Genomic DNA, 15092 nt, shown 5'->3' on the forward strand with positions numbered 1-15092 from the left:
GTTGTAGTCTAGTTGGTTAGGATACTCGGCTCTCACCCGAGAGACCCGGGTTCAAGTCCCGGCAACGGAATTTGAGTTTTTCGTTTGTTATTTCTCTTTTACGAAAACGAACCATCGGCAGTGCCTTGTCAATCTACCTTGGAAAAATAAAAAAAATAAAATCATAACAACCGACCAATGGGCAATTCTGTTGTAGTATAGTTGGTTAGGATACTTGGCTCTCACCCGAGGGACCTAGGTTTAAGTCCTGACAACGAAATTTAAGTTTTTCGTTTGTTATTTCTTTTTTACGAAAATGAAACATCGGTAGTGCCTTGTCAATCTACCTTGGAAAAATAAAAAAAAAATAAAATCATAACAACGATGGGCAATTTCGTTGTAGTCTAGTTTGTTTGGATACTCGGCCCTCACCCGAGAGACCCGGGTTCAAGTCCCAGCAATGGAATTTGAGTTTTTCGTTACGAAAACGAACCATCGGAAGTGCCTTGTCAATCTACCTGGAAAAATAAAAAAAATATAATCATAACAACCGACCGATGGGCAATTCTGTTGTAATCTAGTTCGTTATGATATTCTGCTTTCACCCGAGAGACCCAGGTTCAAGTCCTGGCAACGGAATTTGAGATTTTCGTTTGTTATTTCTCTTTTACGAAAACAAACCATCGGCAGTGCCTTGTCAATCTATCTTGGAAAAATAAAAAAAAATAAAATCATAACATTCGACTGATAGGCAATTTTGTTGTTGTCTAGTTGGTTAGGATACTTGGCTCTCACTTGAGAGACTCGGGTTCAAGTCCCGGCAACGGAATTTGAGTTTTTTGTTTGTCAATCTACCTTGGAAAAATAAAAAAAATAAAATCATAACAACTGACCGATGGGCAATTCCGTTGTAGTCTAGTTGGTTAGGATACTCGGCTCTCACTTGAGAGACCTGGGTTCAAGTTTCGGCAACGGAATTTAAGTTTTTCGTTTGTTATTTCTTTTTTACGAAAACAATAATAAAAAAAATAAAATCATAACAACCAACCGATGGGCAATTCTGTTATAGTCTAGTTCGTTAGGATACTCGGCTCTCACTCGAGATACCCGGGTTCAAGTCTTGGCAATGGAATTTAAGTTTTTCGTTTGTTATTTCTTTCTTACGAAAACAAAAATAAAAAAAATAAAATCATAACAACTGATTGATGTGCAATTCTGTTGTAGTCTAGGTTGTTAGGATACTTGGCCCTCACCTAAGAGACCCAGGTTCAAGTCTCGGCAACGGAATTTAAAGTTTTTCGTTTGTTATTTTTTTTACGAAAATAAAAATAAAATCATAACAACCGACTGATGGACAATTCTGTTGTTGTCTAGTTGGTTAGGATACTCGGCTCTCACCCGAGAGACCCGGGTTCAAGTCCTGGCAACGGAATTCGAGTTTTTCGTTTGTTATTTCTTTTTACGAAAACGAACCTGCCTTGTCAATCTACCTTGGAAAAATAAAACAAAATCCCTCCCAAGTTTAGTCACTCACCGGATTCCACAATCCCGTTCTCGTTCTAAGGCCGGAGGATAGTGGAGAAGACACTAGTGGTGGTTCGAAACCGGTTCGTGAGGCAAAAGGAGTTTGAACTACAAAAGGTTAGTATTTAAACTCATTAAGTTTTAATACTTATGAACATGCTAGTGATTTACAATAATTGATGTTCTAAAAGTGCCTAAGATCCAAATTGCTTCCGCATGTGTTATATTAACACCATCAGGAATTTGAGTTTTTCGTTTGGTTAGGATACTCGGCTCTCACCCGAGAGACCCGGGTTCAAGTCCCGGCAACGGAATTTGAATTTTTCGTTTGTTATTTCTCTTTTACGAAAACGTACCTTGGAAAAATAAAAAAAATAAAATCATAACAATCAACCAATGAGCAATTATGTTGTAGTCTAGTAGGTTAGGATACTCTGCTCTCACTCGAGAGACCCGGGTTCAAGTCTCGGCAACGGAATTTGAGTTTTTCGTTTGTTATTTCTTTTTTACGAAAACGAACCATCGGCAGTGCCTTGTCAATCTACCTTGGAAAAATAAAAAAAATAAAATCATAACAACCGACCGATGGGTAATTCCGTTGTAGTCTAGTTGGTTAGGATACTTGGCTCTCACCCGAGAGTCCCGGGTTCAAGTCCCGGCAATGAAATTTGAGTTTTTCGTTTGTTATTTCTTTTTTACGAAAACGAACCATCGACAGTGCCTTTTCAATCTACCTTGGAAAAATAAAAAAAATAAAATCATAACAACTGACCGGTGGGCAATTTCGTTGTAGTCTAGTTGGTTAGGATACTCGGCTCTCACCTAAGAGACCCGGGTTCAAGTCCCGGCAACGGAATTTGAGTTTTTCGTTTGTTATTTCTTTTTTAAGAAAACTGTCAATCTACCTTGGAAAAATAAAAAAAATAAAATCATAACAACCAACCGATGGGCAATTTCGTTGTAGTCTAGTTGGTTAGGATACTCGTCCCTTACCCGAGAGACCCGGGTTCAAGTCCCGGCAACGGAATTTGTGTTTTTCGTTTGTTATTTCTTTTTTAACAAAATTGTCAATCTACCTTGGAAAAATAAAAAAAATAAAATCATAACAACTGATCGATGGGCAATTTCGTTGTAGTCTAGTTGGTTAGGATACTCGGCTTTCACCCGAGAGACCCGGGTTCAAGTCCTGGCAACGGAATTTGAGTTTTTCATTTGTTAATCTTTTTTACGAAAACGAACTATCGGCAGTGCCTTGTCAATATACCTTGGAAAAATAAAAAAAATAAAATCATAACAACCGATTGATGGGCAATTCTATTGTGGATACTCGGCGGGAGACCCTGGTTCAAGTCCTGGCAACGAAATTGCCTTGTCAATCTACCTTGGAAAAATAAAAAAAATAAAATCATAACAACTAATTGATGTGCAATTTTGTGGTTGTCTAGTTGGTTAGGATACTCGGCTCTCACCTGAGAGACTCGGGTTCAAGTCTTGGCAACGGAATTTGACTTTTTCTTTTGTTATTTCTCTTTTACGAAAACGAACCATCGGCAGTGACTTGTCAATCTACCTTGAAAAAATAAAAAAATAAATAAAATCATAACAATTAACTAATATGCAATTTTGTTGTAGTCTAGTTGGTTAGGATACTTGACTTTCACCTGAGAGACCCGGGTTCAAGTTTTGACAACGAAATTTGAGTTTTTCGTTTGTTATTTATTTTTTACGAAAACGAATCATCGGCAGTACCTTGTCAATCTACCTTGGAAAAATAAAAAAAATAAAATCTCAATCTACCTTGAAAAAATAAAATCAAATAAAATCATAACAACTGACCAATGGGCAATTCCGTTGTAGTCTAGTTGGTTAGGATAATTAGCTCTCACCCGAGAGACCTGGGTTAATGTCTCGGCAACGGAATTTGACCTTTTCTTTTGTTATTTCTCTTTTACGAAAACGAACCATCGGCAGTGCCTTGTCAATCTACCTTGGAAAAAAAAAAAAATCATAACAACCGACCGATGGGCAATTCTGTTGTAGTCTAGTTGGTTAGGATACTCGGCCCTCACCCGAGAGACTCAGGTTCAAATCCTGGCAACGGATTTTGAGTTTTTCGTTTGTTATTTCTTTTTTACGAAAACAAACCAGAGCAATTTCGTTGTACTCTAGTTGGTTAGGATACTCGGCTCTCACCATAGAGACCTGGGTGCAAGTCTCGGCAACGGAATTTGAGTGAAAAATAAAAAAAATAAAATGATAACAACCGACTGAAGAGCAATTCTATTGTAGTGTAGTTGGTTAGGATACTTGGCTCTCATACTCAACTCTCATCCGAGAGTTTCAGGTTCAAGTCCTGGGTATATTTTTATCAAGTATTATTTTTTGAAAAAAGAACCCTAAGTTCCTAGTCGTTTGCTTTAAATATAACTTATAAAAAAAATAATATAATAACGTTTGATCAATTGATATTTTTAATTATTTGAAAAAAAAAAAAGAACCCTAAGTTCCCACTCGTTTGTTTTAAATATAACTTATAAAAAAGTAGTAAACAATAACAATCAATCAATATTTTTACTTTTATCGATAACATATTTTAAAATTTTATTTTAATTCTTAAAATTTTAAAATATGAATTTAAATTTTTGATATAGTTAAGTTGATAATCAATATTTGGCATTAATCATGGATAATAACAGTAAATGAGTTAGTTGGGTGATATGAAATAATTTCTTTTTTTGAAAAAGAAATCAAATATTGAATATTAAATATATTAGAATTCATGGACCAAAATTAAATGAATTGCCTCAAAATTGGGACCAAAATGAATTTTAAAAAAAATGAAAACTAAAGGCACACGGTTTGTATTGTAAGGTTGGAAGAAAATTTGGGGCAAATTTAATAGGTTAATCCAATGGTCAACCTATTGATTTGACCCGACCACATGAATTATTAGAATACTGAAAATTTAATAGCTAAGTCTCGTGGCTTAATGTAACTCACAATCTGACTTCAAATAATCTAAATTTTACTATTGAGACTTCTACCTTAAAACAAAATCGATATGATATTAGCTATAATAATATTATTTATTTATTTAATATTAAAAAGTGTAATTTTTTTTACATCAATCCACTATCGATATAGACTAAAAAAAATAATAATTTAACTAATTTATCATATAATTTATTTTTATTAAATTTAATTAAGCATAAATTATTATGTTTTAAAAAGATTTAAAATTTGATACCTATTAAACTAAAAAAAAATAAAAATTAATTAAATATCACGACTAAAATGTGTAATAATTTTATTTTTTTTAGTTTAATATAAATTTAAATATTAAAGTGTTTAAATAAAAGTCAAATCCCATCGTGTGTGTATATATAATATAAAATATTAATATATATTTCCAGAACTCTTTAAGAAAGTGGACGGCACGTATTCCTCACGACCATGCAACTTCTTTCACATTATCTATTTAAATATTATTCTTTTTTTCTTCATTTTTTTCATATATATATATATATATATATATATGAAAAATTATTTTTTAAAAAAAAGAAAATTGAAAGAAGAGCAAATTATTGTGTCTAAATTTTTGGAAAATAAAATAGGATATTTTAATTAAAATATTCTTTTGAAAATTTAGACTAAAATTTCGAGAATATTTTAATTTAATGTGGTTGGTTTTATTATTGTTTGGTGCATATTTAAAATTTTAAAAATTAATGGTTAGAAAATAATTTTTAATTATTTTCCATTATAAAAATGAATTATATAATTGATTAAAGTAAAAAATCATTAATAATTTTATTGGTATCTTATGTTCAAGCTTATAAATGATTTTTTTTTTAATTTAATACAAATTAATTAATGAAAAAATTGCTCCATCATAAATTATGAATATATATTTTATTTAATCCATATATTTAAAAATTTTACATTTTTACTAATTTTGGAGTTTAATTTCAATTTTATCCTTTAATACTCTAAATTAACTAAATTAAATATTATAATGTAAAATTTTTAATTAATTTTAATAATAATAGTAATAATAAATTAGTGACAATAATTAATTAATATAAAAATTAACCTAAGAACCAAATTAAAATTATTTTGAAATTTGTAATATTATACCGAAAATTGAATAAATAAATAAAAATTTAGATAGACAATATATATTTACAATATCGCTCTGGATTTGAAAGCTTGAAATTGTGTATAAACTCCATTTCCATGGCGGAATTCCCCTGTTTTCTCTGGTCCTAAAGTTGCAGAGCTGCTTCCCTCTCTTTTTACAAAAGAAACAAAAAGAAATTTCAGAGAAAGAAAAAGGGAAAAGAAAGCAACCCACAAGGAGGGAATAGCAATTCAAAAATCCTTTTAACTCTCTTCTTCTTCTTCTTCAAAATTCAAATTTATTAACCAAACCAGAGATTCCAATGGAGAAATTCTCCATCTCCGACCAAAAATTTCATCTGGGTTTCTGCCCTTCCTCCTCTTCCATGGATCTAAATGACCCATCCACCGTTTCTGAAACTTCCGGCCAATCTCCGCCCAGCCTCGCCTACTCTTTCTCTTACTGCAGAACCAGCTCCGACGCCTCTGCCTTCTCCGACCCCACCACCGACGATACCAGTTTCTGCACTGAGCCCTCTCCAGCGATTCCCGCCAGAAAATGTAAACTCACCGCCGGAGATAAAGCCGACGATCAAGACGCCATGGATTCCGGTGAGTGGGTTTTGTGAATTTTCTCCCCCTTCTTACAAAATCACAAGTTTTTTTAACATTGTCGCAGAAACAGAGATGATGAAGGAGAGATTTGCGAAGCTTTTGCTCGGAGAAGACATGTCCGGAAGTGGGAAAGGGGTTTGCACGGCGGTTACAATCTCAAACACCATTACTAATCTCTATGGTCAGATTTTTCTTTTTTCAAACTGTTTTAACTTTTTTTGATTCTGGGTCTTAACTTTTGGCTCTGTTTTTTGGTCTGATCAGCGACGGTGTTCGGACAGAATCTGAAACTGGAGCCGTTGCCGGCGGAGAAGAAGGCGATGTGGAAGAGAGAAATGGCTTGTCTGTTATCTGTTTGTGATTACATTCTTGAGTTCTTCACTGAATCTCAAACCTTGGACGATGGAACAACAATGGAGGTGACAATTCTGTCTTTTTCAGAACAAAATTGGTTCTGTTTTAGAACAAAATTGTCTGTCGGCTAGGATGTCGGTTTTAATGATGGGGTTTTTTCAGGTTTTGAACAGGAGACAAAGGTCAGATATATACCTAAACCTTCCGGCATTGGAAAAGCTTGATATGATGCTCTTGGTAAAACACTATAAGAACGCTGTAATAATACTTTGGTTGAACATTTTGAGAGTGATTTATCAATCTTGTTTGGGTTTTGGCAGGACATTTTGGACAGTTTTCACGATACCGAGTTTTGGTATGCTGAAAAAGGAAGCATGTCGTCGAACTCGAACTCAAACCGTTCGAAATCGGCTTCTTTTCGCCGACTTTCGTTGCAGAAAGAAGAAAAATGGTGGTTGCCAGTTCCTTGCATTCCTTCATGTGGTCTATCAGAGAAAGCACGGAAACAACTAAGAAATAACCGTGAATTTGCGAATCAAATCCACAAAGCTGCTATGGCTATTAACAGTACTATTCTTGCTGAAATGGATATTCCTGAGTCATACATCGACACTCTTCCAAAGGTTAGTCTTTTAATCGACCGATCGTAGTCCTTTACTCTCGACCCATGTAAATCCGTTTTTTGATTGGTTTTCACGAAACAATCCATTTTTCATTTTTTCAGAGTGGAAAGACGAGTATAGGCGATACGATGTACCGTTATATGTATAGTGCTGACAAATTCTCGCCCAATCATTTGCTCGATTGCTTGAACATAGGATCTGAACACGATGCGCTCGAACTTGCAGACCGAATCGAGGCTTCGATGTATACATGGAGAAGGAAAGCATGTCTAAGCCACTCAAAATCATCGTGGGAATTGGTAAAAGATCTAATGGCTGAAGGTGATAAAGGTGACAAGAACACTATCTTAGCCGAAAGAGCTGAGAGCTTGCTTTTGTCCTTGAAACAACGGTTCCCCGAACTTTCTCAAACAACCTTAGACACTAGCAAGATTCAATACAACAGGGTAAGTTAAGAGTATATGTCTTGTCCACTTACATTAGTGCTCGATTTTTTAATTTTTAAAAGTGCATATAAGATACAAAATTAAACATTTATGGATCAAATATGCACTAAATTAAACGTTTAAAGATCTATTAAACCCATTTTAGAATCCTGATACTAATAAGATTTGATGTTGTAGGACGTGGGACAAGCAGTATTGGAGAGTTACTCGAGAGTGTTGGAAGGGCTGGCATTCAACGTTGTGGCATGGATTGAAGATGTTCTTTTTGCTGATAGGTCCCTCTGAACCCAAGAGTAGGGACCCTCCTCTCTTACCAAGAAAAGGAAATGTTTAGTTGTTTGTTTATATTGTATGGTCACAATTTGTATAAAAACTATGTCTTTAGTTGGGACACAGGGTTCTCCCTATTTGTAGAATGTATTTACCTTTTAGGTTAAAGTTGCACGGGAAATTGTACCCTTTTTTTTAATCGGTTCGATGAAAATGCATAGTCACTTACTTAAATTATCTTTCTTCTCGAGCAAAGAACACGTATCCATCTAAAAAAAAGTAGGGGTGTATAAACGTTGAGTTAGAAAAATCTTTTAGACTAACCTGGAATTTTGAGTTAGTTGAGTGTGTGACTCGAGCAATTTAGATAGAGTTTACAACCAAACCCAACTAGATTCAGGTTGGGTCGAGTTGCCGGGTTATTGTTAAAAAAAATTATTTATCCATAATATATATTAAATTAATAACTAAAATATCATAAAACTCAGATATCAAACATTATCACTACCATTGGTTATAAATTATTTAACATTCCCAAATGTTATTCTTCAAAGTACATAAAACTCATCAATGTAATCTATAATTATTTTTTATTTATTTATTACTAAAAATAAATTTGGAAATATTTAAAATGTAATTTTTAAAAATATATAATGAAAATACAAATGTTTAAAAATAACTTTAAAAATCCAAAAAAAAATTATAATTCCAACGATTGAATCGAGTTATAGAAATTATTCAATAAAATTGCGCCTTTCTGTCCTTTCTCCCTCGCTCCCTCACCCTCCGGCGGCACCCACTCTTCTCCGGCAAGCACGTACTCCCCTTGTCGAACCATATCCTGCGACAGCGATAGACTCACCTGGAAGGCGGCCGACCCCCACGAACATCCTTACAGCAACCCTCTCCTCCCGGCGCGACTTACAAGCGGTAAAATCTAGTTTAATCAACTCGATTGGGGTTCTTATGTTGAGATATGATTCAAAGTATTCAAAATGAAGATATGATTCAGGGTAGTTAGATATGATTCAAATATTCAAACTACCAAGATTCTAGGAGATTGTTAATAGATTTGAGTTTATCTAGATTTCTATGATTTACTATTTCTGGTCCAGTGTATTAGCTATAAATACTGGAATTGTGTGACTCTGTAAGCATCAAGTCTTTAGACATTAATAAAGCACTGCAGCATTCTTCTAATTTATCCATTCCTATCTCTTTCACTATCCCTCTTTCCAACAATTTTGTTATCAGAGCCAAGTTCGTTCAACACGAGGGCGAGTGATTATTTTCTTTCACAAAACAAAAATGGCAGTAGCTGGTTTTTCTTCCTCTGCACCGTTGTTACCAATATTTAATGGTGAGAAATACGAGTGGTGGAGCATCAAGATGAAGACCTTGCTCAGATCACAGGAGCTATGGGACTTGGTGGAGCACGGGTTTGCTGATGTATTAGAACCCACAATAGAAGAAAAGGAGAGACTAAGAGAAACCAAGAAAAACGATGCCAAGGCTCTATTCATTATTCNTTCAGCAAGCAGTTCATGAGACTATCTTTTCACGAATTGCAGCAGCAACCACATCAAAGCAGGCATGGTCAATTCTACAGAAGGAGTTTCTAGGAGATTCAAAGGTCATGACAGTGAAATTGCAATCCCTAAGACGCGATTTTGAAACTCTACTCATGACGAATGGCGAATCAATTGCTGATTTTTTGCCAAGAACAATGGCAATAGTCAGTCAGATGCGTACCTATGGAGAGAAAATTTCAAACGAAACAATTGTTGCAAAGGTGTTGAGAAGCTTGACTTCAAAGTTTGACCATGTGGTGGCTGCCATAGAAGAAGCTAAGGATCTATCCATACTCTCCATTGATGAACTGATGGGCTCACTTCAGGCTCATGAGGCAAGAATCAATAGAGCATCAGAAAGGAACGAAAAAAAGGCACTACAAGTAAAGGAGACAACCAATAACGAAAGAGAAAATATTCATTTAGCAGGTAGAAGTCGTGGAAGAGGAGGATTTCGCAACTTCCATGGTGGTCGTGATAACAGGTGGAGAAGTGATGGACAGAGACAATTCAATGAACAAAGAAATGTCATACAATGTTACTATTGCAGAAGGTATGGGCACACAAAATCTGATTGTTGGTATAAAAATCAACGAATGAATTTTGCAGCAGAGAATGAAGAAGAAGAAGAAAAGCTGCTTATGGCGTGCATGGATACTAATCCAAGAAAAGGTGACTTATGGTTTGTTGATAGCGGATGCTCGAACCATATGACAGGCACCAAATCCTTATTCAAAGAGCTTGATGAGACGCAAAAGATTAAGGTGTAACTTGGAAATACAAAAGAGATGCAAGTTGAAGGAAAAGGTCATAAAGTTCAAATTGCCATGACTTCAAATAAGATGTTTCCACTTGATATTTCTAACATGGAGGATTTTGCTCTTACTGCTAGCATTAAAGATGATTCAACATTATGGCATCTCAGATATGGACATCTTCATATGAACGGCCTGAAAATACTCAGGGATAAAGGTATGGTTTTCGGATTACCAAAAATTGACTCAACTAATTTATGTGAAGGATGCATTTATGGCAAGCAGACTAGGAAGTCCTTTCCTGTTGGAAAAGCTAAAAGAGTTTCACATTATCTAGAACTAATTCATGCTGATTTATGTGGGCCAATGCAAACGAAGTCCTTGGGTGAAAGTATATACTTTTTACTATTCGTTGATGACTATAGTCGCATGAGCTGGGTTTACTTCCTACAACATAAGTCAGAAACTTTTCAGAAGTTCCAGATTTTTAAAGCTATGGTAGAGAACCAAAGTGGCTGTCACATTAAAGTTTTCGCACAGACAGAGGTGACGAGTTCATATCTAAAGATTTCAATCTCTCTTGTGAAGAAGAGGGCATCCAAAGGGAATTAACAGCTCCTTACACTCCAGAACAGAATGGAATCGCTGAACGAAAAAATCGAACTATTGTGGAGATGGCAAGAAGTATGTTACAAGCAAGGAGACTTCCAAACCAATTTTGGGCCGAAGCCGTAGCAACATCTGTTTATCTATTAAACATCTCACCAACAAAGGCGGTTATGAATCGAACTCCTTATGAAGCATGACATGGAAGGAAACCATCTGTAAGTCATTTACGAATCTTTGGTTGTGTTGCTTATGCTTTGAAACATCCTTAAACTCGTCAAAAGCTTGATGAAAAATCTGAAAAATGCATTTTCATTGGCTATTGTACTCAATCAAAGGCATATAAACTATACAACCCCATTAGTGAAAAGATTTTAGTTAGAAGGGATGTAATATTTAATGAAAACGTGAGTTGGGATTGGAGTAAAGAACATGAGCAGCAAAAGATTACAGTTGAAGTTTCCCCAAATGAAGAGACAAGGGTCAACTCCAGTGCATCTCCCAGTGCATCCACTGCAACACAAAGTGTGTCAAATTCATCATCTTCAGAATCATTGAACAACAATTCCTCTCTTGAAGAACTTTCAGATGAGACATCTCCGAGGAAGTATAAATCTTTAGCTGACATATATGCATCATGTCAATTTGCTCTTACTGTTTCAGACCCTATGAATTATGAAGAAGCAACTGAAAAAGAAGACGGGAAGAAAGTCATGACAGTGGAGATGCAGTCTTTTAAGAAAGATGAAACATGGGATATGGATGACCTACCAAACGAAAAGTTTTATGGAGATTTACAAGAAGAGGTTTATGTAAGACAGCCAGAGGGATTCATAAAGGAAGACAAAGAAACAAAAGGTATACAAGCTGAGACAGACAATGTACGGGTTAAAGCAGACATACTTACAAAGGCCTTGTCAGAAGAAAAGCTCTGTACTTACATCTGCAACTTTGAATCATGGGGAGTGTTGAGATATGATTCAAAGTATTCAAAATGAAGATATGATTTAGGGTAGTTAATGATTCAAATATTCAAACTACCAAGATTTTAGGAGATTGTTAATAGATTTGAGTTTATCTAGATTTCTATGATTTACTATTTCTGGTCCAGTGTATTAGCTATAAATACTGGAATTGTGTGACTCTGTAAGCATCAAGTCTTTAGACATTAATAAAGCACTGCAGCATTCTTCTAATTTATCCATTCCTATCTCTTTCACTATCCCTCTTTCCAACAGCTTACATCGATTGAGTTTACAATTCTGCTCAATTAGTTCTGAAAACCCTTATTTCGGATCATTAGGATTTTTAGCGCCCCGAAAATTCGTTACTGGCCTCTTACTCGGGTACTCGTGCGCTGTATTGTTTGATTATTGTACGATTTTTTTGCTTAATAAATGTGGAGTTGATTAAGTAGCCCACTGAAAATTCTAGTGAGATTATTTAGGGTTGCAGTGTGTATTTTGGATTCTTGATATTGATATTAGAAAACGTATGGGCGTTTCATTCCGTGACGGTTTTTAAGTTCAAAATTCCTGCAGAAATCCTTACAATTTCATCGTAGATTGCCTGATTATTTGCAGTATAGCGGTCTTGAAGTTGCAGCAGCAAGGTCAATGAGTAGCAACATGGAAAGGCCGCAGAAATCTAGACCTCCCGAAATTATTAAGTTGAATGACGCAGCGAAATTGGTAATAAATTAAAATTTCTTTACTCAGTTCATCATGGTTCTGAATTTGTTCTTATTTGCGTTCTCCTTCATTGTTGTTTGATTGGATAGCTTTCAACTTTTCCTCAGTTTTCTGTTGACAAAACTTCAAATCTTGTAGAGAAATTTGGCACACTCTAAGCTTATTATGTTGCAACATGAGCTCACTAAAATGTCAACTAGATAAGATAATGCTCTGATCTCAGATCTTCGAATGAATTGTCCTGATATTTGATAAACGGAGTATCCATCTTACGTGCAGGCAGCGGAGTTGATGAGTAAGATGACAAATTGCGAATGGAAAGAAACTGCAAATGATAATAAATCAACCGTGGTAGAACCCGAAAATCGACCTCCTAGGTCAGTACTCAACTATCTGGATCTTTTACTATCGCATTAGGCTGTTTTCTAGCTAACTCTGCACCTGTTTCTGTAGACTTGGACTTGGAGCCAAAATAAGTAGCCAGTTCAGAAATGGACCTTCTAATGACCCACTTGATAGAAAATTATATGCCAAGTTGGACGCTGGGAAAAAGCAAGCTGCTAGAAAGATGTTGGAGGATACTCCTGTAGTTAACAATGAAGATGACGACGACAACGATGATGAAGAAGAGAGTGAAACTGCCATGTTCGATAAGAAGCGAGCACCAACTCGAGTAACTATGCCTCCTTTGTGGACCAAGAAAAAACGAAGGTAGTTTATTTTTGTAGGTAGGGAATGTTCTTGATTATCAAACCAGTTGTCTGATAGTTAAAAATGATAGAACATAACATCTTATTTGGTCTTAGACAAGAGGGTATTTGATTTAGAAGGTAGTTTGTTCATTTATTGTGAGATCCTACGTCGGTTATAAAGAAGAACGAAGAAGTTCGAAAGAGAAAGTCTAAAGAGGACAATATCTGCTAGTGGTGGACTTGGGTCGTTACATTTATGTTGGTATGATTGAACTTGTTAGGGCATCTTTTGAATGACTTTGCAAGGTATTCCGAGGGACGATAATTTTTTTTTTTTTGTTTGTTTGAAATAATTAGATTGGTTAGGGATTATTTTTTTCAATAATCTAGTTGGTGGTGCTAACATGCAAGCCTTGGTTGGGTGTGAAGTTAGCTCGTTTCCCTCTTTCCTGTGCCTCCCACTCGGGTGTAATCCTAGATCTCTTTTGGATTGGAATGTCGTTGTGAGTAGGATTTGTGCTAGACTTTTATCTCGAACGAGAAGGTTTTTCTTGAAACGTGATAGACTTACTTTGATCCAGTTTTCCTGGAGTGGATCCCTATCTATTTCTTTTCTCTTACTTTGTCGTATTGAGTTTTCATTTAGACCATAAGTTTTAAGATATTACATTTTTACTCTTAACTTTCGGGTTTAGTTTAAATTTGATCGGGTTTAGTTTAAATTTGATCATTAAATTTTAAAATGTTACATATTTACTGTTGAATTTTAAGTTGAACTTTTCAGAGTCTCAAGAAGATCTTACATTTTTATCTTTAAATTTTCACTATTAATATTTAAAAGTCATTGGGATATTTTGAAATAAATATTTTAAGTTTTTATCAAATAATTCTTCTTAAATAATTTTATAATACAAAGTTAAAGGATCCAATTCCCCAAAAGGTGAGAAGTTTTTCTTTCAAAAATTTACCATAAATTATATAAAAAAAACAAGAAATTTAAATGGCAATGTGCGGGCTCTGTATTTACCAATTAAAAGAAAAGGGGTTCGAATCAAATGCGGACGAGATCACAAATTGGACACGTAGTTGGTACTGATTGGTTAGAATGTGATAACTACGACGTGAAGTCGGATCAGCCTGCAATAAGGCACAATTTTTTTATGTACGGCTGAATACGGAGGTTGGAACATGTTCAGACGGTAGCCAGTCACCGACCTCTCATTGTCTCCCCACGCGCTTATACTTTTTGATCCCGAGCGTGGTTTGAACGCATTAACATGTGTGAAATAATCTTTTTTTTTTAAGAAAAAAAAAAGGACTCAAACTTCATTACAATTTTTTTTTTATAATAAAAAACAAATTTCTTAAATATTTTCTTTAAATTTGTTTAGTACAGTCCAAAAGAATTAAATTAATAAAAATATTTTTAAATATAGCACTTTATCTTACTACTCCTAAATTTAAAAAAATTTAAATGGTATTTATAAACTTTAAAAGAAGTCTAAAAAAAAGTTTGAACTAAAAAAAAATTCAGGAATTTTCTTAGGATTAGTCTGAAATGAAACGTTAATATTTTGTTTTAAAATATTCTTAGATTTTAATTTTTTTTTAAAATACTCTTATCCTACCAAGTATGAAAAAAACTCATGAACTCTGAAAAATAATATTAAAAAATTTAGAGATACTCTATGAGACGACGTCATGCATTTTATATATATATATATATATTGATGGTAATAATTTTTTTATTATTTTTTATTTATAAAAGTAAAGGAGGTTAACTTTACTTCTATAATTTCATGAGTTCTTATTTTAAAAAATACCAATCATTACAAAAACACTATTAA

General features: G+C 34.5%; 2 protein-coding genes and 7 non-coding genes across 9 annotated transcripts; all 9 read left to right on the plus strand.

Moving 5' to 3' along the window:
• Window positions 1-70, plus strand: TRNAE-CUC. Its single transcript has one exon. It is a non-coding gene; the product is annotated as a tRNA-Glu (tRNA).
• A 1268-nt stretch (window positions 71-1338) lies between these two features.
• TRNAE-CUC lies at window positions 1339-1411 on the plus strand. The gene has a single exon. It is a non-coding gene; the product is annotated as a tRNA-Glu (tRNA).
• Window positions 1412-2097: 686 nt separating this feature from the next.
• Window positions 2098-2170, plus strand: TRNAE-CUC. Its single transcript has one exon. It is a non-coding gene; the product is annotated as a tRNA-Glu (tRNA).
• A 116-nt stretch (window positions 2171-2286) lies between these two features.
• TRNAE-CUC lies at window positions 2287-2359 on the plus strand. Its single transcript has one exon. It is a non-coding gene; the product is annotated as a tRNA-Glu (tRNA).
• A 98-nt stretch (window positions 2360-2457) lies between these two features.
• Window positions 2458-2530, plus strand: TRNAK-CUU. Its single transcript has one exon. It is a non-coding gene; the product is annotated as a tRNA-Lys (tRNA).
• A 98-nt stretch (window positions 2531-2628) lies between these two features.
• Window positions 2629-2701, plus strand: TRNAE-UUC. The gene has a single exon. It is a non-coding gene; the product is annotated as a tRNA-Glu (tRNA).
• An 832-nt stretch (window positions 2702-3533) lies between these two features.
• TRNAE-CUC lies at window positions 3534-3606 on the plus strand. The gene has a single exon. It is a non-coding gene; the product is annotated as a tRNA-Glu (tRNA).
• Window positions 3607-5749: 2143 nt separating this feature from the next.
• Window positions 5750-8104, plus strand: LOC111464413 (rop guanine nucleotide exchange factor 3-like). The gene is made up of 7 exons (XM_023108611.1): window positions 5750-6234; window positions 6302-6418; window positions 6502-6656; window positions 6754-6828; window positions 6912-7214; window positions 7316-7660; window positions 7838-8104. Exons 1-7 carry the CDS (start codon window positions 5946-5948, stop codon window positions 7943-7945), a joined length of 1392 nt encoding a protein of 463 aa, XP_022964379.1. The 5' UTR covers window positions 5750-5945; the 3' UTR covers window positions 7946-8104.
• A 558-nt stretch (window positions 8105-8662) lies between these two features.
• LOC111464189 lies at window positions 8663-13286 on the plus strand. Its single transcript, XM_023108278.1, has 4 exons — window positions 8663-8860; window positions 12446-12553; window positions 12833-12930; window positions 13007-13286. Exons 2-4 carry the CDS (start codon window positions 12479-12481, stop codon window positions 13266-13268), a joined length of 435 nt encoding a protein of 144 aa, XP_022964046.1. The 5' UTR covers window positions 8663-8860; window positions 12446-12478; the 3' UTR covers window positions 13269-13286.
• Window positions 13287-15092: the final 1806 nt, after the last annotated feature.

Source organism: Cucurbita moschata, unplaced genomic scaffold (assembly GCF_002738365.1).
Source record: "Cucurbita moschata cultivar Rifu unplaced genomic scaffold, Cmos_1.0 Cmo_Scf00030, whole genome shotgun sequence".
Classification (NCBI taxonomy): Eukaryota; Viridiplantae; Streptophyta; class Magnoliopsida; order Cucurbitales; family Cucurbitaceae; genus Cucurbita; species Cucurbita moschata.